This window comes from Chlorocebus sabaeus, chromosome 10, assembly GCF_047675955.1.
Source record: "Chlorocebus sabaeus isolate Y175 chromosome 10, mChlSab1.0.hap1, whole genome shotgun sequence".
Taxonomy (NCBI): domain Eukaryota; kingdom Metazoa; phylum Chordata; class Mammalia; order Primates; family Cercopithecidae; genus Chlorocebus; species Chlorocebus sabaeus.
Genome location: NC_132913.1, coordinates 88,782,394 through 88,808,042, shown reverse-complemented (window position 1 = coordinate 88,808,042; position 25,649 = coordinate 88,782,394). Strand labels below are relative to the sequence as shown.

Below are 25,649 nucleotides of genomic sequence, written 5' to 3'. Positions count from 1 at the left end.
GAATCATTTCACATTCCCACAAACAATGTATAAGAGCTGTCACTGCCTGACATACTCACCAGCATTTGGTATCGTCAGCTTTTTAAATGTAAAACACCTAGAGTGGCACTTGCTAGCAGCACCTAATAAACGTTAGTTAACTCCCTCTCTCCATGGTCACCAAATTTTGTCAGTTTTATTTTTGAAATGAAGTTAATCTCAATTCATCTCCTCTCCTCAGTGTCAGCGTCACTGACTTAGTCTGAGCCCCATCCTGTCGCCCTGGATGTATGCAGTGACTCCCTCATATGCCCTGCATTCTCAGCCAGGGCACACACCAGAATTACTGAGGGAACTACTGTAAAATGCCTCTGCCTTGACCCCACACCCCAGAAACCTTGGTCCAGTAGCTCTATGATGGAATATAGGTGTTGTAATTTTTAAAAAGACACAGGTAATGAAGATGACACTTCTGGTTTTGCACTGCTGATCTACTACATCTTCCTGACTGTTGCCTGAGCTGTTTTAAATTTGTCATTTTATCAATGGCAGGTCCTGCAGCAGCTGAGAGCTTAGATCCTACAGTCAGAAAGATCTGGTTTCAAATCACTAACTGTATGACTATCTCAGAGCCTCAGTGTCCTCATCTGCGAAATGGGAGTGGCAAAGGGTTAAAGGAAAAAAATACATACTAAATGTTCAGCATCATGCCTGTTAGATGCTATTATTGTCATCACGATTCCACAATGTCTCTCTAGCAGAAGGACAGTAAATTCTAAATCTCCACCTTAAATCATCTGAGTAATAAGGAGGGTAGGTTGTGGACGCCATTCTAAATCCAACCACATGAAGTCCTTCACAACGCGTTCCAAACCTGCCTTTCCAGATTCATCTCCTACCACTGCCTACTCTCCCCTTGTCCCCACTTGTAGTCCCCACAGAGGAACTATATGGTATTCTCCCCTAACCATCCTTCCTCAGTCATTTACTGAGGTAAACATGTTTTCATCTTTTTAGAATTGGCACCATCTGAAATTCCTTTCTAATTTTGGGGCATTTGCCACTATGTGTTATTTCAAAAAGGTTAGATCCTTACTCTCCCTTAGTCTCCTTGACCTTGGTATGTGACCTATGCTTGGCCAACTGGAGCATGGAGTGAAGGACAAAGCAGCAGCAGTCGTCAGAGCTCCCTGCAGTGGGCCAGCGTCTGGTGGCGGGCAGTACATTCACTAGGCTGCTCCTATTCCACAGTCCTGGTTCTTGTCATGCAGCTTCTCTTGGCTTCTTCCAAACCTATTTCTCTAGCCAATAATTCTGTGAGTTAGCAGCATTGTTCAAATATTCCTTTTTCACTTAAGTTAGCCAGGATTGTTTATGTTGTCTATAACAAAACCTATGACTAGAATATCTAGCAAACTCTTCCTCATTCAAGATCCAGCCCCTTTTTGCCATTTCTCTTAACTCCCAGAGGTGGTTCGTTGTATGCTCCATCTTCTCCGTTCCCATAACACTTAGGACATACCTCTGCTAAAGTACTATATTGTGTCTTCATCTTCCTAGAGATGATGTCAATTCCAAGTGTTCTCCTATGCTTTGTTCCCCTATTTGTTTAACAGATGTTTCTGAATATTCAGAGCAAATGTTTCACATATGTAAAGCTATAAACAATAACCCATCCTATTCCACACTTAACTGAAAAAGCTTTCTATTACAAATGGGATTTTAGATAAATTTTTAAACTAAGAAGCAATTTAGTTAACGGACTGTGACTGAAAAGATTTATCTGACTTGATTTTACTTCATACCCAGTAAAAATTATACCCATAAAATAGATGCTTCCCACAATAAACACACAAATAATAAGTATTTAGTGTCTTCCTCATGTAAATGTACTTCAATGGAAAAGTAAACGTTCTAGACAGTAATCCTGAAAAAATCTGAGTCATTATTTTAAGACAGACATAAATTAATTGAATCCACTTGACTGACACAATTAGCATCTAGTTTTATGCTGGAGGTAACAACAGAAAAAAACTTGTCTACAAAATAATATTTTTGTCATCAATTTAATTTCTAACACTGAAGGGTCAATTAGAAATTCAGAATTATTACCTATTTCTACTTGGAGCTCGTAGTGAGAAACGTTGGTGGAACATACTACTTCGCTTGCTCTAGTGGATGGAGGTGACCAGGAAAGGGTTGGCTCATCAACCTGCATTTGTTTTTAAAGATAAAAACAAAAGAGATGAAATTCTTGGTCCCCCTGCCCCAATATAAAACACTGGTGTTATATTTTCAAACACAGAGGTGCTCATTAGGAAGGTACTGCAAGGTGGCTTAAGAGACTGTTTTAAGATCTAAAAGGAATTTACCAGTTGCTCATTGATGTTAGTTAGAAAGCCATTAGCCTATGGAGAGGGCAGGAAAAGGAGATTTACAGATAGCAAGGAATACTTTCCAGTGTAATTTCCAGTAAAACGTTTAGGAGTTGCGAAGAATGTTAATTCTTCAGGATAGCTGACAAATGTACCAAGCGAAGAGCTGCAGAGACCTGTGAGGGATATTCTATGCTTGTGCTCTTGCTTCAAGCTAGAGCCATATTTTGCACGTACATGCATGTACAGAGCATGGTACATGCTCTGCTAGTGAAGATGTTAACAGTCAAGGAACAGTTTCCAGACTGCAGCCTATTAAAATTGCTGATGAAGTTTTTAGCAAGATGAATCAGATGGGAGGTCAGAAAGAAAAATCAAAGGAGATAGACCTCCTAAGTGTATGACCAAGTACTGATAGGAGGTCTCATGGTGTGCTTTGGAGTGAGAGTCAGGTTTGCACCTGAATACAGTGACAGTGAAATAACATGGAGGTATGAAAAAGACGACGCCTAAACTATTGGCTTCATATGATAGCCATGAGGGTCTCCCAATGGACGTAAGTACTCCAACTTAGGAGCCTCTACAGACAGGTGGCAGGGGAAGGAAAAAAGGGGAAAAATAACATTACTATGTGCTAGGAATTGTGTTAACTCCTTTTCACATTCTTAGCTCTTTTTAATCAAGAGACAGAGATGGAGTTTGAAACAGTCACAGGATTAAATGTTCCCTAAACTTTAAGAGAGCAGGAAAAAAGGAATTACAAACCCATGGCTAAAGATGAATAAGGGTGACTATTGTTCAAGAGGAATGAAAGAATGTAAAAAGAAATTCTACTATACAATTGGAAAAATCCTGAAGAGAAAACAAATCAAAATAAAGCAATTTAGTTTCTCTTTTTTTCTGCCTCTTTACAATCTGATGGAAGCAATTCAGTTTCTTTAAAACAGGTAGTCTCCAGATAAACTCAGATTTAAAGACCACATAAAAGAGACAGAAAGAAAATATAACAGTTTTAAAATTTTTTAAGTGATATCAACCTGTAAGCCTGTCAGGAAGGCTAGAGACATAATGAACTAAGGCTCATAGTTCATAGGCTTGGAAAAAACAGCATAATGTTATGGGGTGATGGACTAAAATAAGAACTAATCAGCGTCTGTTTTGCTTCCATCTATTCCATTAGGGAATTAGTCTTATTTAAACTAGAAGGGACACTTGTAAATAACACTTGTAAATAAACTTGTAAATAAGTATTCAAAGCTCTAAAAAGGTTGTTTTAAATAGGTTCAAACCTCCAGGCCCAGGGCAATTACACTTAGGATATGAAGTTTGCAACTATGGTAGAACTCAGATGAAAAACCAGAATAGAAGTAGCAAACAATGACCCAATTTTCAAAAGGGGAGAAAACTACAAAGGGGCAAGCTTGATGCTGCTGCCCAGTAAAGTCAGAGATCAAATTATTCGATAGGTGAACTATGGGCACTTTAAAAAGCCACATGGTAATCCCAAGAAGACAACTCGGATTTACTAAGAGCAAATCATCCCAAACTAATCCCACTTCTCTTTTTCACTTGATGACCAGTTAGATGATAGAAAGCAAAAATTATGGCAAAGTCCTTGACTTTGCTCTGTTAAACTTTTTAATGACTTCCTGAAAATGAAACAGGCTGGCTTGAAAAAAGAAAAAGTATGGATCATGCATTGCTGGGCATAGCTAATTACCGAAAAAAAAAAAAAAAAAGGCAGGACTCACAATCATCCTGCAACTAGAAGAATGGGCCCAGTTCAATAAAATTTTACAAGGATAAATGCAAAACCTTGCACTTAAGTTAAAAAACAAACAAACAAACAAAAAACAATAGCCTAAATACAAAATTGAGGATACCAGGTTTATGACTTGGAGGTTTCAGTCAATAGCATGACAGAGAAGGTTAAATAAAAGCATAATATGGAGCTATATTTACAGAAGCAAAATTGAGCAGACTGGAAGAGACAAGAGTTTCACTGTGTTCTGAAATGATTAGATAGTATCTGGAGCACTATGGATAATTGAGACACCACAGTTTAAGAGGGAATTATAAAATGGTGACTGTAAAATGGTGATGCCTGGAGAAGGCCAACCAAGTCGGTGAAGGTTCCAGCAACAATGGAGGAGTTGGAAATATTTAATCTGGAAAAGAAAATATTAAGAATATATATAGTTGCCATTTGCAAGTGACCAAAAGACTAATATAGAAGGGTAAACAATTGTTCAGCGAGAAGAGCTGAGATCAACAGATAGAAGCTCCAGGAAGTAGATTTCAGTTCCGCATAAGAAACGTGGAGTAACCGGTGCCATCCAAGTGTAGTTCAGGCATCAAGCTGCGTCTTTCCATTATCCTCTCTCCACTGATATATTTGGAGGTTGGACGACCACCATTGACAGTAGTTGAGCTACACGGAGGTACAAGAACTGGAAGTGAAGAGGGAATGGTCAGCAATTGGAAGGCTAGAAAAAGAAAAGTTTTGATGCCCACAAATGTCTGCTTGCAGTGAAAGGAAGTACTGTGATATGAATTTCGAGTACTTTGATAGCTGTCATTAGTTCTCCATTATACATTAAACTGCCTCTAACTATGATTTGGTTTCCCATGTAACTTTTCTATAAGAGTGGATTGATGATACAATGTAAGGGCACCATTTCCTCTGGCACCGGGAGACTGGGTTTATAATGAGCTTGATTAATGTGGATCTGATACAGAAATATGGATCCACTCTAGGTTTGCTGACTAAATCCAGTTTCTGATCCAAGAGGCTGAGGAACATCATGGTTCAATAATCAAGCCAATGAATAGCACTCTGAAGTGTTTTCAGAGAGATCCTGCCAGACTTTTACTTGTGGTGAAACATACCTTTCTGCATGTTTCTATTTTTCTGTGATGACTATTTTTCTACAATGGAGCTCTTTTTATTTATATTTCTACAACGAACTCTCAGAGATATTGTAAAGAACACTCCCTACATAAGTTGAAAATTAGACTAGATGGCCTCTCAGGAATCACTGTAATGCTAAAATTGCATTATTTTAAAAAGCAGCATCTCAGGTCAAGCACCACAGCCTTTCATTTGCAAAGGTTAACTATAGGAAATGAATTTTCCTACAGATAGAGGGGTTTCCAAAGTTACAGGAGACACAAATCACTTGGAAAACCAGACTGTCCACCAAACATGATATTTTAACATAAAATTTAATCCTATCTACAAAGTCCAGGCCAATGGAGAACAAGCTGTCCAAAGAAAAGACAACAGATGGTGTTTTACAGCATGACTCAGACAGTGCACAGGGAAGTTTTTGTAGTCATCAGGCACCAGTTTCCAGCTGGTGTCAACTTACATTATACAACTTTTCCAATTCATGTTTCCATGAGAGACTTCAGATTATGCTTCTGCTTCTCTCACTGAAGATTTTAGTCTAACTCTACTAACAGAGAGGGATGTGACATTTCAATCCTTAAATTATAGAAAGGCTCCAACCTGGAGGTTTAAAGGATTCAGGTGGCAGCTGTGAACATTTGCTTAGTTCTAGGCCTCTCTCGGTAACAGCATGGAGACAAGAATCACTTTACTTTCTGCCTCACCCAAAGGGATTTACTTGAATTAAAACTCAGACTGGGAGGGAGGTGGAGAAAGATGGCTGAATAGAACCCTCTAGCAATCTTCCCCCACCCTTCAGGAACACCAAATTGAACACCTATCCAAACAAGAAGGCACCTTCGTAAGAATAAAAAATCAGGTGAGCTATCACAGTACCTGGTTTTAACTTCCTATCACTGAAAGAGGCACTGAACAGGGTAGGAAAGACAGTGTTGAATAGCTGATGCCTCCCCTCCCTCATCCCCTGGGGAGGGAGAGTGCAGTGATTGTGGGACTTTGCACTGGAACTCAGTGTTGCCAGTCACAGCAGAAAGCAACACAGTAAAGAATTCAGCCACCGCCCAAGGAGGGAGTATTTAGATCAGCCTTAGCCAGAGGGGAATCACCCATCCCAGCAGTTGGAACCTGAATTCCGGCGAGCCTTGTCTGCCACCACAGGCTGAAAGCCTCTGGGGTCCTAAACAAACCTGAAAGGTAGTCTAGGCCACAAGGACTGCAATTCCAGGGCAATTCCTGGTGCTGTGCTGGACTTGGAGCCAGTGGACTTGGGGGTCCAAGACCTAGTGAGACACCAGCCAGGGCAGCCAAGGGAGTGCTTCTGTCACTCCTCTTCTAACCCCAGGCCGTGCAGCTTGTAGCTCCAGGAGATTTCCTTCCTTTCCCTTGAGGAGGGGAGAGGAAAGGGGGCTTGGTCTTGAATAAAAAGGACTTTGTCTTACAACTTGGATTCCAGCTCAGCCACAGTAGAATCCCTATTCTGTAGATCCCTAATCTGTACCAGATTCCTGAGGCCCCCATTCCAAGCCCTAGCTCCTGGACAACATTTCTAGACACACCCTGGGCCAGAAGGGAAACTGCTCCCATGAAGGGAAGGACCTAGTTCTGGCAGGATCCATCACCTGCTGACTAGGACCTTGCGCCTTGAATAACCATCAACACTATCCAGGCAGTACTTGCTGTGGGCCTTGGGTGAAACTCAGGGCCATGCTGGCTTCAGGTGTGAACTAGCACATTCTCAACTGTGGTGGCCACAGGTAGAGGCTCCTTCTGCTTGAGTAGAGGAGAGGGGAGAGTAAAGGGGGCTTGGTCTTGCAGCTCGGGTACCAGCTCAGCCACAGTAGGCTAGAGCACTAAGTAGACTCCTGGGGTCCCTGATTCCAGGCCTTGGCTCCTGGATAGCACTTCTGGACTGGCCCTGGGCTAAACGGTAGCCCACCGGCCCTGAAGGGAGAAACCCAGGCCTGGCAATATTCACCACAAGCTGACAGAAGAGCCCTCGGGCCTTGAGTGAACACTGGCAATAGCCAGGCAGGACTCTGCTATGGGCCGGGGACAATGGTGGCCATGAGACTCCTTCTGCCTGAGGAAAGGAGAGGGAAGAATGGGAAGGACTTTGTTCTGTGGTTTGCGTGCCAGCTCAGCTGCAGTAGAATAGAGCACAAAGTAGATTCCTAAGGTTCCTGACCCATGGCCCTGCCCTCAGAAGGCATTTCTGGACCCACCCAGGGCCAGGTGGGGAGCTCACTGCCCTGACGAGAAGGACACAGCCTGGCTGGATTCAACACCTGGTGACTGAAGAGCCCTTGGTTCTTGAGTGAACATCCAGCTGGGCAGTGGTGGCTGCAGGCCTGGGGCAAGACCCAGCACTGTGCTGAGCTTCAGGTCTGACCCAGTGCAGTCCTAGTTGTGGTGGCAACAGCGATGCTTGTGTCACCCCTCGACCAGCTCCAGGCAGCTCAGCATGGAAAAAGAAACTGTTTGGGGGGAAAGTAAGGGAAGAAAACGAGATTCCCTGCCTAGTAATCCAGGTAATTCTCTCAGACCTTACCCAAGACCACCAAGATGGTACCTCTGTGAGTCTGCAAGAGTTACAGTTTTGCTGGGCTTGAAGTGGTCCTAATGCAGATAGAGTTGCAGTGACCAAAGACTTAGATCACAATACTCAATTCCCTGTAAATACTTGGAAAGTCTTCCCAAGAAGAATGGGTACGAGTAAGTTCAGCCTTCAAAGACTACGATAAATACGTAACGCTTCAATGTGTAGACATTAATGAACACCTACAAGCATCAAGAACATCTAGGAAAACATGATTTCACCAAATGAGCAAAGTAAGGTACCAGTGACCAATCCCGGAGTGACAGAGATACGTGACCTTCCAGACAGAGAATTTGAAATAGCTGTTTTGGGGAAGTTCAACAAATTTCAAGATAACACAGAGAAGGAATTCAGAATCCCATCAGATAAATTTAACAAAGAGATGGAACTAATTTTTTAAAAATCAAACAAATTCTAATTCAACTGACATACTGAAGAATGCATTAGAGTCTCTCAATAGCAAAATTGATCAAGCAGAAGAAAAAATTAGTGAAATCGAAGATAGGTTATTTGAAAATACACAGAGAAGACAAAAGAAAAAAGAATATGAAAGAATGAAGCACACCTGTAAGATCTAGAAAACGCCTCAAAAGGGCATATCTAAGTTATTGGCATTGAAGAGGAGGTAGAGAAAGATATCAGAATAGAAAGTTTATTCAAAGGGATAATAACAGAGAACTTTCCAAACCTAGAGAAAAATATCAATATCCAAGTATCCAAGAAGTTATCCAAGTATCCAAGATTATCAATATCCAGTATCCAAGAAGGTTATGGAACACCCAGCAGATTTAACCCAAAAAAGACATTTAACAATCAAACTTCCAAAGGTCAAGGATAAAGAAAGGATCCTAAAAGGAGTAGGAAAAAAGAAAGAACACATAAAGGGGCTCCGATACATCTTGCAGCAGACTTATCAGTGGAAACCTTACAGGCCAGGAGAGAGTAGCATAACATATTTAAAGTGCTGAAGGAAAAACCTTTTTTTTTTTTTTTTTTTTGAGACGGAGTCTCACTCTGTCACCCAGGCTGGAGTGCAATGGTGCGATCTTGGCTCCCTGCAACCCAACCTCCACCTCCTGAGTTCAAGCGATTCTCCTGCCTCAGCCTCCCGAGTAGGGGGGATTATAGGCATGTGCCACCACGCCCAGCTAATTTTTTGTATTTTTAGTAGAGATGGGGTTTCACCATGTTAGCCAGGATGGTCTTGATCTCCTGACCTTGTGATCCGCCCACCCTGGCCTCCCAAAGTGCTGGGATTACAGGTGTGAGCCACCGCACCCAGTGAAAAACTTTCACAGTTTATCCAGTGAAAATATCCTTCAAACATGGAAGGAGAAATAAAGACTTTCCCAAAAAAACAAAAGCTGAGGGATTTCATCAATGCCAGACCTCTCCTACAAAAAATGCTAAAGGGAGTTATTCAGTCTAAAAGAAAACGATGTTAACAAGCAGTAAGAAATTATCTGAAGGTACAAAACTCACTGGTAATAATAAATGCATACATAAAAACAGACTATTATAACATTGTAATTGTGGTATGTAAACTACTCATATCGTGAGTAGAAAGATTAAAAGATTAACAAATAATAACTACAATACCTTTTCAAAATAGCATAAGAAGATATAAATAGAAACCACAAAAAGTTAAAAAACAGGAGGAATGAAGTTAAAGTGTACAGTTTTTATTACTTCTCTCTTTGCCTGTTTGTTTCTGCAATCAGTGTCAAGTTGTCAGTTTAAAATAACATGTTATGTTATTTGCAAGCCTCATGGTAACTTCAAATAATAAAATCTACAACACATATACACAACAAAAATGAAAAACAAGAAACTAAAACATACCACCAGAGAAAATAAACTTCACAAAAAGGAAGAAGACAGGAAGGAAGGAAGAGAATACACAACAAATAACAAAAGCCAGCAGTTAAGTCCTTATCAATAATAACACTGAATGTCAATGGATTAAACTCTCCAATGAATAGACATAGAGTAGCTGAATCAATTTTTTAAAAAGATTCAATTATCTGTTGCCTACAAGAACCATACTTCACCTATAAAGACACTCATAGACTGAAAATAAATAGGGTAAGAAAAATATTCCATATAAATGGAAACAGAAAAAGAACAGGAGTTGATATACATGTATATCAGGCAAAATAAATTTCAAGGCAAAACTTATAAAAAGAGACATGGAAGGTCGTTATATAATCCTAAGCAAAAAGAAAAAAACTGGAGGAATCACATTACCTGCCTTCAAATTATACTACAGAGTTATTGTAACCAAAACAGCTTGGTACTTGTATACAAACAGACACACAGACCAATGGAACAGAACAGAGAACTCAGAAATAAATCCATACATCTACAGTGAACTCATTTTTGACAAAGATGCCAAGAATATACACTGGGGAAAGGACAGTCTCTTCAATAAATGGTGCTGGGAAAACTGGATATTTGTATACAGAAGAATGAAAGTAGACCCATATCTCTTGGTATATTAAAAAATAAAATTGAAATGGATTAAAGACTTAAATCTAAGACCTCAAACTATGAAATTACTACAAGAAAACATGGAGGAAGTTGTCCAGGAAATTGGTCTGGGCAAAGATTAATTGAGTAATACCCCAAACAAAAGTAGAGGCAATCAAGCAAAAATGGACAAACGAAATCACAGTGAGTTAAAAAGTTTCTGCAGAGCAAAAGAAAAAACAAAGTGAAGAGACAACCCATAGAATGGGAGAACATATTTGCAAATTACTCATCTGACAAGGGATTAATAACCAGAATATATAAGGAGCTCAAATAATCCAATTTAAAAAATCTAACCATCTGATTTAAAAATGGGCAAAAGATCTAGAAACAGACATTTCTCAAAAGAAGACATACGGTTCTGGGCACAGTGGCTCACACCTGTAAGCCCAATACTTTGGGAGGCTGAGGTGGGAGGATCACTGGAGGCCAGGAGTTCCAGATCAGCCTGGTCAACATAGTAAGACCTCTTTTAATTAGCTGGGTGTGGTAATACATGCCTGTAGTCCTAGCTTATCAATAACCTGAGGTGAAAGGATTGCTTGAACCCAGGAGTTCAAGGTTGCTGTGAGCTATGATTACACCACTACAGTGTAGCCTGGGTGGCAAATCTTTTTGGCCATCTCCAAAAAAATAAAAATAAAAACAATTGTTCTTTAAAGATGACATACAAATAGCAAACAGGTATATGAGAAAGTGTTCAACATCACTGATCATCAGAGAAATGCAAATCGAAACTACAAGGGGATATCATCTCACCCTAGTTAAAATGGCTTTTATCCAAAAGACAGGCAATAACAAATGCTGGTGAGGATATGGAGAAAAGAGAACCCTCCTATACTGTTGTGATAATGCAAATTAGTACAACTACTATGGAGAACAGTATGGAGGTTCCTCAAAAAACTAAAAACAAAAAACAAAAAATTACCATATGATCCAGCAACCCCACTGATAGGTATATATCCAAAAGAAAAGAAATCAGTATATCAAAGAGATATATACACATCCATGTTTACTGCAGCACTATTGACAATAGCCAAGATTTAGAAGAAACCTAAATGTCCATCAACAGATGAATGGATAAAGAAAATGTGGTACATATGTACAATGAAATATTATTTAGCCATAAAAAAGAATGAGATACTACCATTTGCAACAACATGGATGAAAGTGAAGAACATTATGTTAAGTGAAATATGGCAGGCCCAGAAAGACAAACTTCACATGTTCTCACTCACTTGTGGGAGCTAAAAATTAAAACAACTGAACTCATGGAGCTAGAGAATAGAGGCCAAGAAGGGGTGGGTAGACTGGAGATGGTTAATGAGTACAAAAATATAGTTAGATAGAATGAATAAGATCTAGTATTTGATAGCATGACCGAGTGACTACAGTCAACAATAACTTATTGTACATTTTAAAATAACTAAAAGTATAATTGGAATGTTTATAACACAAAGAATGATTTATGCTTAAAGTGATAGATAACCCATTTACCCTGATGTAATTATCACGTATCATATGCCTGTATCAAAATATCTCAAGTACCCCATAAATATATACACCTTCTAAGTACTCCAATTAAAAAAAAAAACCCTCAGATACTACGTCCTATTTTATGAAGAGACAGGTAACCAGAAGACTAGAGTATTAATGAATAAAAAGCCAAATAACAGAAATAAAGACAGCTGAAGATAGGGCTGGGGGTTAAATTATAACCAAAATTAACTGGGATTCACTAATTTTGTAGCGAATAAGGCATTTGCAAGGTAGGTTCCATTCTGTAGTAAAAAATGCAATATAAAGTATGGAATAAGGAGAAGAAAAGATCCCAAAGAAATATCCTAAGATATATCTAAGATATACAGAAGCAGAGCAAAATAAAAAGTGTAAGTGGAAAAGCTTCATAGATACAGTATTTGAACCAATTCTTTATGGATGAGGAAGAATTTCAAAAGCAGAAAAGAAAAAAGAGTATTTCAAGTAGAGAATGAAACTAAGACATATTCTACACCAGCTAAGAGCCCTCATATTATGCTAATTTATACTTTATTCTATAGGCTTTAGTAAGCCAATGGAAGTTTCAAAGCTGGAAAGCGACACAAGCAGGCCTGTATTGGTAGCAGTACTGAACACTGAACAGATGTGAGTGGTGGGAGAAGACTATGTGTGTGTCTAGGAGAGTAGAGGCAACGAGTCCACCTGCAAGAGCCCGGGTGAGAGACAATGACACCTGAGCAGTAGCAGTGCTCATGTGAAATAGGGGATAGACCCCAGGGCATTTCAGAGACAGATTCAGAAGACTTGGTGAATAATAAATATGGGGGCAGAGGTAGAGGCCGTGTGAGGATAACTCTAAAGTTTCTAGATAGGATGACACAGTGGACGACTTTTCATTAGCCGAAGTAGGAAATACAATGAGTTGGTGGGTTTAAAAGAAGATTAAGGTTTTATTCAAACTGAGTAGTGATGCCTTTGAAAAATCCAATCGGAGGTATTCTAGAGACATGTCTGTTGCCCAGGAAAGAGTCTGGGGTAAAAATCTGAGAAACATCAGGTCTGCTTGATGCCAGGGTCCCCTCAGGAAACCTGTGGTAACTCCAGGACAATCTGAAATCTGCAGGAAAGGGTCTGGGGTTGCAGGTAAAAATCTGAGAAGCATCAGTTCTGCTTGATGCCAGGGTCCCCTCAGGAAACCTGTGGTAACTCCAGGACAATCTGAAATTTGAACAACTTAAGTCATAGGAACAGGTAAACTGCTTAGGAAGAGCCACTTTAGGAAGAAGAGAAATGGCCAGTTATAGACTCCTGGAAAATGGCAGGAGAAAGGAGAAATAGTAAAAGACACTGTAAAGAAAAAGAAATAGAGGAGAACCAGAAGTGAATAGAAGACAAAGTTAGAGCATTAATTGTACTCAACCATTTTTTTTTTTTTTTAAAGATGAGATCTCACTATGTTGCTCAGGCTGGTCTCGAACTCTTAGGCTCAAGTGATCCCCCTGCCTTGGCCTCCCAAAGTGTTGGGATTACAGGTGTGAACCACTGCATCCAGCCTAACCATTTTCTTACCAAGTATTGATGGATACTGGTTTCAGACTGTTTTTCAGGTCTGAGTGATTCAACTTGTGTTCTTGAAGTGCAGAAACAATCCTGGAAGTCAGAAATGCATTATATAAGTGAAAAATAAGTTACAGTTAAGCAGGGGTGGTGTGTAGATACAAAAAGGTCTAGTGACTAGAGTGGGGAGCAGAGAGGAAGGGCAACATGCAGGAACCTGGAATTGAAGCCAGGATCCACATCATGGGGGAAGTCAGTGTGGAACAGAAGGGAGAAGTGGCTGGGCATGCAGATAAACTTCATATATGTTAGCATTTCACTTGGTGCTATCGCTGATCCTTGCCCTCTTTTCTTGATGTCATAATAATTCATTTTAACTGTTGGTGTTAATTTTTAACTCTGTCTGTCAACACCACTGAGGTTTTCTTCTGAATATTTAGCCAAAGATTATTCTGCTGTATTCATTATAATTATTTTTCTTTTGATCCTCAGCTATCTTCTTAAGTATAGAAACCATGTTTATTCACATTAAGCCACATATTGAGTGAAAAAATAATTATTTTTAAAGGTGATAAACATCTTTAATTACAACTCAAAGCAAATTAAGAGAGACTTACTTTTATCATCACAATTTACATTTTTCTGCATATTTACCCATGGTTCTATTATTATTTATTGCCAATAAAGAAATGTAACACCTACATGTGATTTATCACATCATCAATCAGTGGGGTGAAGCTGACCTTATACTATTTAGGAAGAAAAAGTATGTCAAAAGAAAAGTATAATAAACACATTGTATGAGAGGCTTTTATAACAAGATATTTTCAGTATCTGAAAAAATTTCTTTCTTTTTTTTGAGATGGAGTCTCCCTCTATCACCCACGCTAGAGTGCAGTGGCGCAATCTCAACTCGATGCAACCTCCGCCTCCTGGGTTCAAGCAATTCTCCTGCCTCAACTTCCTGAGCAGCTGGGATTATAGGCGCCTGTCACAATGCCTGGCTAATTTTTTTAGTTTTAGTAGAGATGGGGTTTCACCGTGTTGGCCAGGCTGGTTTTGGACTCCTGACCTCAAGTGTTCCACCCACCTCAGCCTCCCAAAGTGCTGGGATTACAGACGTGAACCATTTCAAAATTTTTCATTTCAAGCATCTTATGGATATTTATTTTTATATACACATTAAGGTACAATTTCAAATGAGTCTCTTAAGATATGTCTACCTATGTCTACTTAACACTTTGTAGTCAATTACTTAAAAGTAAGTTTCCTTTTAAGAAACGTCAGAATTTCTCACTAATCAAACTAGTCATTTTTTCCCAGTTAGCCTATACTGCTGATTATTTTAACTTGAATTCCTACAGTCTGTATACTTTATAAATCTATTACAAAAATTTGGCATATATTCCCACTGTTTGATGTAAAACTCACCCTGAAGAATAGATGCTAACAATGTCAAGATAGCTGTACAACTGATTCCTCTGCAGAGTTTCTAATGGCTTCCTAGGGTGAATAACATTTATAATAAAACAGTTTTTGAAGATTATTACTGCTGTTCATATTGAAAATATCCACCAGCTAGGCAGGACATTTATTTATTGTTTGGTATTTATATATTTTTACATTTAGCTTTAATTTTTCATAACGACCATTAATACCACTGCAAAAGAAGAATTAACAACAGGCCTAAAACTGCTATTCTTAGAAAAGAGCTGCTTATAAGGTTGACCCTTGGCTAGTATCTGGGAACTGGGATTTTGTGGAGGTTCCCTTCATAAGAATCGCTCACTGTGTCTAAACTGTTCGTGCAAATAATATGGTTTATGCTGAACACCTGGCTTTTTTTCTGGGAGACTGGAATTTTGTTACTTGCTAGCAGAGCATGCCTACGTGACAACTCCCCAACAAAAACCTTAAGTCCAAGTCTCTAATGAGCTTCCCTAGTAGACAACATTTCACATGTCACACCTCTGGGGGAACTGTGCATATCCTATGGGACTCCACTGAGAAAAGATTCTTGAAAGCTTGTGCCTGGTTTCCTCTCAACTTCACCCCACACACCTTTTCCCTTTGCTGATTTTGCTTTATACCTTTTTGCTAATAAATCTTAGCTGTGAGTATGACTGTATGATAAGTTCTTTGAGTCCTTCTGGCAAATCACTAAACCTGAGGGTGGTTTGGGAGAACCCTGACACAGCCCTCAAAATACACTCAAGCATTTAAAGAGCCGTTACCTCTAAAAAATGTGCATCACTTTTTTGATGAAAGAGAATTTAAGACATATTGACCCCATTTTTTTTTCAAAATAAGAGTTGTGATCTATGTTCTCAGTTTATAAAAATACAAAAAACATTTTATAAACTAATATGGCAGGCTTCTATTGCATCATCTTTATATAAAATTTTCACAGCCTAAGAAAGTGATCACTATTAAATATGAAGACAGCTAAAACCAGCCAATACAAGGAAGATATTTTTGCTCTCTCCACCTAAAAAATGTTAGCATGTTCATTAGCTGCCCATATTATACAAATCACAAAATAGTCATATCTTATCCTTCAAAACATTTTTATATCCACACTGCATCAATCAAATGTTGGTGAACATAATAGCTCATGAAGAATCTACAGGCTAATTTCTTTCAGGCAGTATAATGATTTAAAATCATCCAGAAGAAAGCTCCCACAGAACATTTTTGAATATCATTTCTTTGTCCATTATCATAATAGCCAAGTAAAAAGTAGTTAGACCTTATAAAGAAACTGCATTTCTCCTTTGAAAACAGCATTTCTTAGTTCTCAAATAGAGGGTAAAACTTGAATGGGGAGGAATCCTTAAGTAAAAGTATCAACTTTATCCCAATTGCATAAATTTCTCATTTAGGAAAAAAAGTAAATATTTCGATTCAAATAATTTAAAATATTTCACCACTGCAGAAAAATTGATTTAAAGTTAAAATCATTAACAATATAAATCACCCATAATCACATTCTATTATTTTTCACAAAACCCATAATTATGGAATAATAAGCTAAGACATCCTTTTTCCAAAATTTGAAAACCCTGGGCAACACACAGCCCTTTGAATCTCAGAATCCTCACCTATCAAATGAGGGGAATAGACTAAATGCCCTTCTATATCTTTTCCAACTTGAAAAATTGATACAAAATTGTAAATCTTAAGTAATCCTTTAGAGTAGGGGTCGGCAAACTATGGTCCATGAGCCAAATCTGACCCACCACCTGTTTTTGTGAATAAAGTTTTACTGGAACACAGATACATTCATTCATTTATATATTGCCTATGGCTGCTTTCATGCTAGTACTTCAGCAGAAAAGTAACTGTAACAAAGACCAAAGGGTTTGTAAATACTATCTGGCCTTTACAGAAAAGCTTGCTGATCTCTCCTTTAGAGAATAAGACATTTCACCTCCGTGTATTTTCCAGATATATAAAGCTTCTCTTTCAAGTGGTAAAGCTTTACTTTAAACATATAAGTAATTGTATTATGTATTTTCCATATTACTAACAATACGGTCTTCTAACTTCATAGTTCTGCCTCTCAGCCTTGGTAACTGATAGAATAGATTGGCAGGTATGAGTCCAGCTCCAATTTTTTGCAATCCTGGACAAACTGAAAATGAGGATAATGCCACATGCCCTGCTAAACTTCCACAATGTGAAACTATGAAAGAAATATATGAAAGTATTTGTAAATTATAAATCATCATACAAATATACTCACTTTTTTTTTTTTTTTTTTTTTTTTTTTGAGATAGGATCTCCCTCTACCACCCAGGTTGGAATGCACTGGCATGATCACAGTTCACTGCAGCCTTCATCCCTCACTCAAGCAATCCTCCCACCTTAACCCTCTGACTAGCTGAGACTACAGACATGTAACACCACATCTGGCTAATATTTTATACAGACAGGGTCTCACTATGTTGCCTAGGCTGGTCTTGAACTCCCGAGTTCAACTGATCCTCTAGTCTTAGTCCCTGAAAATGCTGGGATTACCGGTGTGAGCTACTACACTTGGTCTACTCATTACTTTTTAAAAAGCCACATTTTAATATAAGTATTCCCTATTCAAATATTATTATTATGTATTAAACAGAATGAAAGTCCTCAAGCTACTTAATCTAAAGTAGATACCATGGATCTAAATACAAATAAAAAACCAGTTGGCAGCTATACCTCATATTATACTTGATCCAAATGATTTTATTTTCGGTTAAGTCAAAGGGGTTATTTTTAATACTGTTTGGCTTGCTTTTGGTCAGATGGAAATTTGTAAAAGGAATTTTTGAAAGATTTAAAAGATAAGGCATAGCTAACTGGTGTGGGTGGCATATCGAAGTGTAACACCTATGAGAAAAAGTAGATATGGGACAAAGGATTAGAATAATGAGCATATTGAAGTATACGAGAAGTTCTTTATGAAAGAAAAACTCAATGGAATGTAATTCATTTCCCAAGTCCAGAAGTCAATCAGGTTAAAACAATATCTCAGAGCATAAGAATATCCCATCAGAATATCCCTTTTATTATGGCTTGGCATTAACATCCAACTACTCTAACAGAACAAAATCAGATCTATATTTACAAAAACTTACCAAAAGAGACATTGAATCGCTTTAGTTCATACAGAAAGTGACAAAAATCCATCTATTCCAAAGAAGGCTTTTGTTTTATCTTCCTTTCAAAATGCAGATATATCCTACTAAAAAACAAAAGCAAAATAATTTAGATTCACATAAAAGTTCCTAAAAGAACTAGTTGCCTTAAACCCATCCAATATTTAGGCAGCTATTCCTCGATATCCAATATTTAGGCAGCTACTCCTTGACACAAGGAGACGTTCCTGAAAAGTATCTTTAAAGAGCATTTATTTTTTACTGAACATTATTTGGGATCTGACATGAAAACAAAGAAGCAGAGTGAAAATGAAAAGAGGTTCTAAATATTTTCAAAGCCTCAATATATTTGCATTTCTCCTTCCCTATCTTTTCTATACTGTTTTTTGTTTGTTTTTTAAATAACGCTGAGCAAATTTGAAAGCAATATACAAAACCAATTTTTTGGCCCACTTTATGATATAAACGGTGTCACTTACAATAAACCCCAAGAATTTTCAATGGTTCCACATACTATAACTAAACTCTGAGACTTTCCAAAGCTCTTTCTTATTGGATTAATTACCTCCTAAATCATTTGGGGTCCCTGACCAGCAAATATGGGAGAGAATCAGAGTAACAGACTAGGAAATTAATTCAAGGAGGTACAAAAGCACCATCCACGGTTTCCAGACCTTTACTAATAGAAAGGGTGGCAATCTTGTAAGTTTGTGGGTTCAGAGTATTCCTTTACATCTAACCAACATCATCTCTTTCATCTAAATTGTGCTTCATTATTTCATTTTAATTAAGTCCCCAAATTTGATGAACTCATCTACAAACATGTGAGCAGAATGAGAAAGGGAAGATTTTGTAAACCATAAAAACTATAAAACAATATCCAATTTTACTGCTAAAGAAAGAGGTGAATTTATTCAGGATGTTAACTATGAACCAAAGGTAGAGATTGGGAGGAAGATGGACCTGAAAGGTTGTGATCATTTAGCCTGAAAGGTTATGATCAATTTAAGGCACTGGAGTTAGATGTGCTACAAAAGGAGAAAAGCAATGCCTGCCCTGCCAACCTTCCAGGGTGAATGAGATCAAATGAGTTACATCTTAAAGTGCCCCCTAATTAGCAAACACTGTATCAGCTTGAACTATGCTTTGAAAGGTACACTCAAATGTACTGAAGGCAGTACAAAACAATAAGGCTTATTTGGAAATCAGGTTGTAAAATGTTTCAATAACCATGAAAATATTCATACCTTTTGACCCAGTAAAATTCCCTCGAGTCATCTATTCTAAGGAGATACCCAAGTAAATGAAGAAACTACACACCCAGTCAATACACTGTTAATCTGTAACAGCCAAGTAATCATTACACAAGTGTTTAATGAATGGCTACCATGGGTCAGGCACTGTGGACACCCACTGGTAATAAGGGCGGACAAGGCCCTGGCCACTTGAAGCTGACCTTCTCACAAGCAAAAGGGTTATGGATGTCATGCTTAACCAAATTTTCTGGTTATCATGATTTTGTATCTTGCTTTTTTCACTCAATGTCAGCAAGTTGTTACTGATTTTGTCTTAATAATGTGAAACTCCATTACGTTGTCTTTTTCTTTCTTTTTCAGAAAAGCTCAGAAGAAACAGACACAATCTGTTAAGAATTGTTAGTAATAAAAGGGTTGTCCCTATAGAGTGGTTTAGTCTCGGAGATTTTTGCCTTAGATACACCAGACTACTAAGAGATAATTTTACAAGACATTTTGAGGTCAAGGCAGCAGCTGCACCCAGCAAAGGGGTGGGGGTGGGGGATTTGCTGTTATTATAATTTTCTCTGGCATGCTCTTTCACGAGACATGAATATATACCCTTTCTTTAAAAAAGTCATATTTAAGAGACCTCTATTTCGGAGTGTATTCACAAGTACATCAGTGCAGTCCCTTGCACTTGTATCTAAAATGCTAATTACAATAAAGCTTTATAAGTAATTTCAGTTTGTTCCATAATAGAATCGTTCATGTGAAGACTTTAATCTGAAAGATTAACACTTTCTGTAGAAATCAAAGGTCGCATCTTCTTACAGAACACAGGCTTTAAGTTAATTTAGGCATTCAACAGAGGCCACTGTTACAGGGAATGCAAAAATGACCCGATGTAACTGTCTTTGTTGAGCTTTAAAACTACTGTAATTTTCAAAGTGATCTTGGGAACCTGTAAAATCTTAACAAAAGATCATAGCGACGCACAGCTCGGGAGATTTTTCCAAGCTTAGTGACTCATGCTTTCAACAAATCTTTACTGAGCGCCTACTGTGTGCCAGGCACCGTGCTAGGAAGGCGCCGTGTTACACATCCTCATTAAGTTTTGGGGAAAAGGTACTTGACAACAGACCCAGCAGGGAAAAACACAGGGTTGAACTGAAAAACGGAAGACAAAACGACACTCGAGTATTTGATTTTGTAAAAGGTTCCTTCCTAGTCCTGCTTTGGGGGACTTTGGAGCGAACTTGCAGAAGGCGGCAGATAGAACTAGGGTCTGAGGGTGTCTTTGGTGTGGCAACTCGCCAAGCCCAAGAGAGCGGCCAAAGGTGACGGCTGCGGGGAGAGGGCGCCCGGGAGGCCTGGGCCCCGCGCACCTGGCACGGCCAACCCCTCAGGGACCACTGGGCGGATTGAGAACGCGCGGCCCGGGAACCCGCTGAGCCTGAGCTGCACTGGCGCAGTAGCCGCTCGCCACGCCGGGCCGCATTCTTGCCACGGCTCCGCCAGCCGCCGGTGCTCGGCCTGGAGGTGGGCTAGCGCGTTCTGGCCTCGGGCTTCCCGGGCGTGCGCGGACCAAGGCTCACTCCCTCACGTCCCCCACCGGCCCCGACACCTTCCCTTCCCGGGCCTGCCTCCCGTCGTTACCCTAGCGGCGACCACGGCCAGCGACTCTCTTCAGGCTGCCAGCTGTGCGGACAGGGGCGGGCGCCAGAGCCCTGCTCGCGGAGGGGCTAGGCGAGCGTTCTAGGCCCGCTCCCGGCGCGGGGCGCGGGAGGGCGGCGAGGCCGCGACCGGGGCCGTGGGCTTGGAACTCTGCCCCAGACCCAGGCTACCCGCTGGGAACGCATTCGCCCCACCCGCGCCGGGGTCGCGGCCCCGCCTCCCTCCCTGGGGCTGGGCAGCGAGAAGGCGGGGCCTTCGAGCTTGGGGCGGGGCGGACAGGAAACTACAATTCCCAGCAGGTCTTGCGCTGGGGCCGTGGAGGCCGCTGGGAGAGTGGGTCTCCTTTGGCTTCCCCAATTGTGTAGGGGCTGCCAACGACCTGGTGTCGCCGCAGAACCTAGGTCGCCGAATGATGATGTTGTGAAGTCGCCCGCCTGTCCCTGCCACGCCCGGGCGGTTGCTGGCAGTGGGAGCAGCGGCGGCAACTTCGGCTGCTCCTCTCAGGCTGCCGCTGCATTAGGGGCTTCCTGAGGAAGCGCGGGCGGAAGACAGAGGATGCCGAGCCACTTCAGTGAGTAAGCTATCCGCGCACAACCCGAACTTGCCCTTGACAAGTTCCCCGGAAGGCGGAGGGACCTCCTTGTCTTGAGCTCCTCCGGTCCCCGGAGGTCACGCGCCCACGCCGGAGCCGGAGGCTGGGTGCTGGAGGGCTGGGTCCGGGTCCCGCGGTGAGGAGTGGGTTGTTTCCTAAGTGTGGGTGCAAAGTGATGGGCGCTGGGCGCTGGCGTCGGGATTCAGTCCAGCTGCACATCTGAGGCTTGGCAGCTTCTCATAGCGCCTTATCCTCTGCCAGACAGCATCCATCTGGAGCCCCGTCTTTTGGGATGAGTGGCTTTAGGGTCGGGCATTAAACCTTAAGCCTCAGTCGCCATTTGTGATGTGAGTGGGAGGAGAGGGTATTGGAAAGAGCTCTTTCTGGGTCAAATAGAGTTGGGCTTTTCTTGCAATTGATTTTGAGCCAGATGCCACATATCTTGAAAAAGAAAAACGACTGACTTTGGTTTGAAGCCTAAGTAATAGATCTTGGCACATGTCCTTTTTAGTACCAGCCCCAAAATAGTCTTTCAACTTAAAAAAAAAATCTGCGTCATAATAATAGGGATAAGTTCAGTTACTTGCTCATTCACCTTTTGCTTAGACCTGCTGTTTCTACGTCAGAAAAAAAAAGAAAAAAGATAAAAGTAACTTCACAGGAAATTCATCAAGTTGATGGAATGGACCATAGGAACAAAAGGAACACTTTCAGTTGTTGGTCTCCGTAAATTTTCCCGACCTTTAGATCTTTGCTGTTGACTTGGAAGTCTGAGGTACAGTAGTCTCCAAATAGCACGTTAATGGTGGTGACATGACACTTAAAAACAAATTGTGAAGGACAGTTGGTGGTGAGAAAGGTCAGGGATGAAGACACTTTACAATCCCAGCAGTTATTCCAGCTTTTCTTTTTTATTATTATTATTAATTTTTTTTTTTCTTAAGACAGAGTGTCGCTCTGTCTCCAGGCTCGAGTGCAGTGGGCTGATCTCGGCTCACTGCAACCTCCGCCTCCTGAATTCAAGCGATTCTCCTGCCTCAGCCTCCAGAGTAGCTGGGACTGTAGGCGCACACCACCACGCTCAGTTAATTTTTTTATTTTCAGTAGAGAGGGGGTTTTACCATGTTGGCCAGGATGGTCTTGATCTCTTGACCTCATGATCCTCCCGCCTCGGCCTCCCAAAGTGCTGGTATTACAGGCGTGAACCACTGTGCCCAGCCCTAGCTTTCTATTTTTAAAATTAAGTGATGTCCAACAAGTCTCAGACATTTAACAAGCACATACCATGTGAAAGACAGTGTTTTTGTTATCTTACAGACTTATTGATATGATGGAAGAGGTTTGTTAGAAATAACCGACATTTGGCCGGGCGCGGTGGCTCATGCTTGTAATCCCAGCACTTTGGGAGGCCCAGGTGGGCAGATCTCCTGAGGTTGAGAGTTCAATAACAGCCTGACCAACATGGAGAAACCCCATCTCTACTGAAAAAAAAAAAAAAATACACCAGTCTGGCCAATATGGTGACACCCCTTCCCTACTAAAAGTACAGAAATTAGCCGGGCGTGGTGGCACGTGCCTGTAGTCCCAGCTACTCGGGAGGCTGAGGCAGAATAATTGCTTGAACCCGGGAGGCAGAGGTTGCAGTGAGCCAAGATTACACCACTGCACTCCAGCCTGGGTGTCAAAGCGAGACTCCATCTCAAAAAAAAAAAAAACATTAGCCAGGCATGGTGGCACCTGCCAGCAATCCCAGCTACTCAGGAGGCTGAGGCAGGAGAATCGCTTGAACCCAGGAGACAGAGGTTGCAGTAAGCCAAGATCGAGCCATTGCACTCCAGCCTGGGCAACAAGAACGAAATTCCGTGTCAAAAAAAGAAAAGACAGAACCAACATTTTAGTATTTGCAATCTGCCAGGCACCCCAGGTGGGAGCTCTTCATACTTTAGCTCAATCACTTCAACAAACCTATCGCACTAATCTGAGGCTCAAAGACTTGCTTATGTAACAAGGGGAGATTTAAATCTAGATCTGCCTTGCTTCAAAGTCACAGATCAGGTAACTAATATGTACTTCAGAAATTACAGACTTTAAAGGTTGAGTGGTTAAAGAGGATTGTTCAGTGTTATTGTCTAAGACTGGTTCCAACACACACCTTGGACATCTGGAATAAGTCCTGAACCCCTGCTTTAGTACTTTTGAGCAAACTGATTCTCTCTGCCTACAATTCCCATTTCTTACTGAACTGCTCAGTAAGACCCTAAAAGCCCATTCCAAATCCATCTCACTTATGTAAGAAATTATAAGACTGGACTTTTATCAAAAGGTTCTTTCCAGTTAACAGGTTTTGTGAGTCTGCAAATAAAAATATGACCCTGCTGGGCATGGTGACTCACACCTGTAATCCCAGCACTTTGAGGGCCCGAGGCAGGAGGATGGCTTGAGACCAACCTGTTCAACATAGCAAAACCCCATCTCTACCAAAAATAAAAATAAAAAACAGCTGGGTGTGGTTGTTTGTGCCTGTAGTCCCAGCTACCTGGGAGACTGAGATCAAAGGATCCCTTGAGCAATTATGGCGCCACTGTACTCCAGCTTGAGTGACGGTGAGATGCCATCTCTAAAAAAAATTAAAATATGAGTGGAGAAGTGTTATTCTCCACTGAAAGTTTCTTTGTTTTAGTGCCCCAAATATGCTAAATACTAATATAAGGAATGAGACAGATAATGTCTTATTTCATGTTTATTTTGAGCTCTGATTATATCACCTGTACCAGTTTTGAACTTCTTTAGTCATCATCCTGTTTAGTTGGTAAGAAATAGGAGGCAAAAAGGTAATAGTCACATTTAAATGACTTAGTAATTAAAGGAACTAAATTATTCATAGTTTAGTCATTATCTGTTCAGATCTGCAGTGTTCTTATAATAATAGGAAACATTTATATAATACTATGTGCTAGATAATCTTTTACCTATATTAAGTTATCCTCACAATAGCACTGAGGTATTTTTATACATAGGCAACTAAAGCAAAGAGAGGATAGTAAATATACCAAAGGTCATGCAGCTACTAAATGGTAGTATTGAGTGTCACAGCAGACAAGATCAAAATCTGTAGTCTAACAGTTATTGAGCACCTACACAGCTGGGTGCTTTCATTATAAGTAGATCATTTGTCTTTATAACTACTTTATTTAAAATGGAAGTTCAGCATTTAATGACTTGCCCAGACTCACAGATAACTAAGCTGTGGAACCAGGATTTGAACCCACGTTTGTCGTACTTCAAGGTTCATGTTCTTTCTTTCATTTCCCTTCAATGATCAAATCTTTGTTAAACACCTTCTGTGTGCCACACACTGTGCCAATGCTAGGAATTTAGTCTTTGCCCTTAAGGAATGTAGTTTGAAGAAGGAAAGAGACAATTAACGTGGTGTGTTGAGCAATAGAATCACAGCTTGCAGAGGTACTTTGAGAGTGCAGAGAAGGAACACTGAAGTTAGCCTGGAGTGGGAAGGCTTGGACCAGTCTTGGGAAAAAAGATGGGAATTAGTCTGGGCACAGAAAAGGGGAAGGGGATATTATGGGCTGAATTGTGTCCTCCCAAAATTATGTTGAAGCCCTAACACCCATAACCTCAGAATGTGACTGTATTTGGAGACAGGGCTTTGGGGTGATTAAGTTCAGATGAAGCCATTAGGGTGGGTTCTAATCCAGTCTGACAGTTTTCCTTATAAGAAGGAAATCTGAACACAAAAAGAGACTCCAGAGTTGCACACACAAAGGAAAGACCATGTGAGGGTTCATTAGGAAGACCAAGAAATGAGGTCTCAGGAGAAACCAACCTGCCAATACCTTGATTTTGGACTTCCAGCCTCTAGAATTGTGAAAAAATAAATTTCTGTCGTTGAAGCCACCCAGGCTGTGGTATTTTTTTATGGAACCCCTAGCAAACTGACAAATAGGTGTTCTAGGCAAAAGGATTGACATACAAAAAGCCTTTAAGCTGTGGTTAGGTGATCGAGGTAGACATGCACGATGCCTTTAAGCTGTGGTTAGGTG

At 40.4% G+C, this 25,649-nt stretch overlaps 2 protein-coding genes across 6 annotated transcripts in view; one reads left to right on the top strand and one right to left on the bottom strand.

Moving 5' to 3' along the window:
- Positions 1-21,090, bottom strand: part of STRADB (STE20 related adaptor beta) — a 29,430-nt gene extending 8,340 nt beyond the window's left edge. Inside the window, exons 1-4 of one of the 3 annotated variants that reach the window (XM_007965851.3) lie at positions 20,982-21,090; positions 18,067-18,173; positions 13,460-13,540; positions 2,092-2,191 (exon numbers count right to left, since the gene is read on the bottom strand). In XM_007965851.3, coding sequence (XP_007964042.1) covers positions 2,092-2,191; positions 13,460-13,540; positions 18,067-18,078 — 193 coding nt within the window. In that variant the 5' untranslated portion in view covers positions 18,079-18,173; positions 20,982-21,090. Of the gene's footprint in view, positions 1-2,091; positions 2,192-4,681; positions 4,805-13,459; positions 13,541-18,066; positions 18,174-20,981 lie in introns of those variants that run through there. The other 2 variants (XM_007965852.3, XM_073019933.1) reach the window with 2 other exon arrangements.
- Positions 21,091-21,323: 233 nt separating this feature from the next.
- TRAK2 (trafficking kinesin protein 2) overlaps positions 21,324-25,649 on the top strand; it is a 75,374-nt gene continuing 71,048 nt past the window's right edge. The window contains exon 1 of one of the 3 annotated variants that reach the window (XM_007965848.3): positions 21,324-21,570. The gene's annotated coding sequence lies outside the window, so the exon portion shown is untranslated. Of the gene's footprint in view, positions 21,575-22,347; positions 22,367-25,649 lie in introns of those variants that run through there. The other 2 variants (XM_007965850.3, XM_038001750.2) reach the window with 2 other exon arrangements.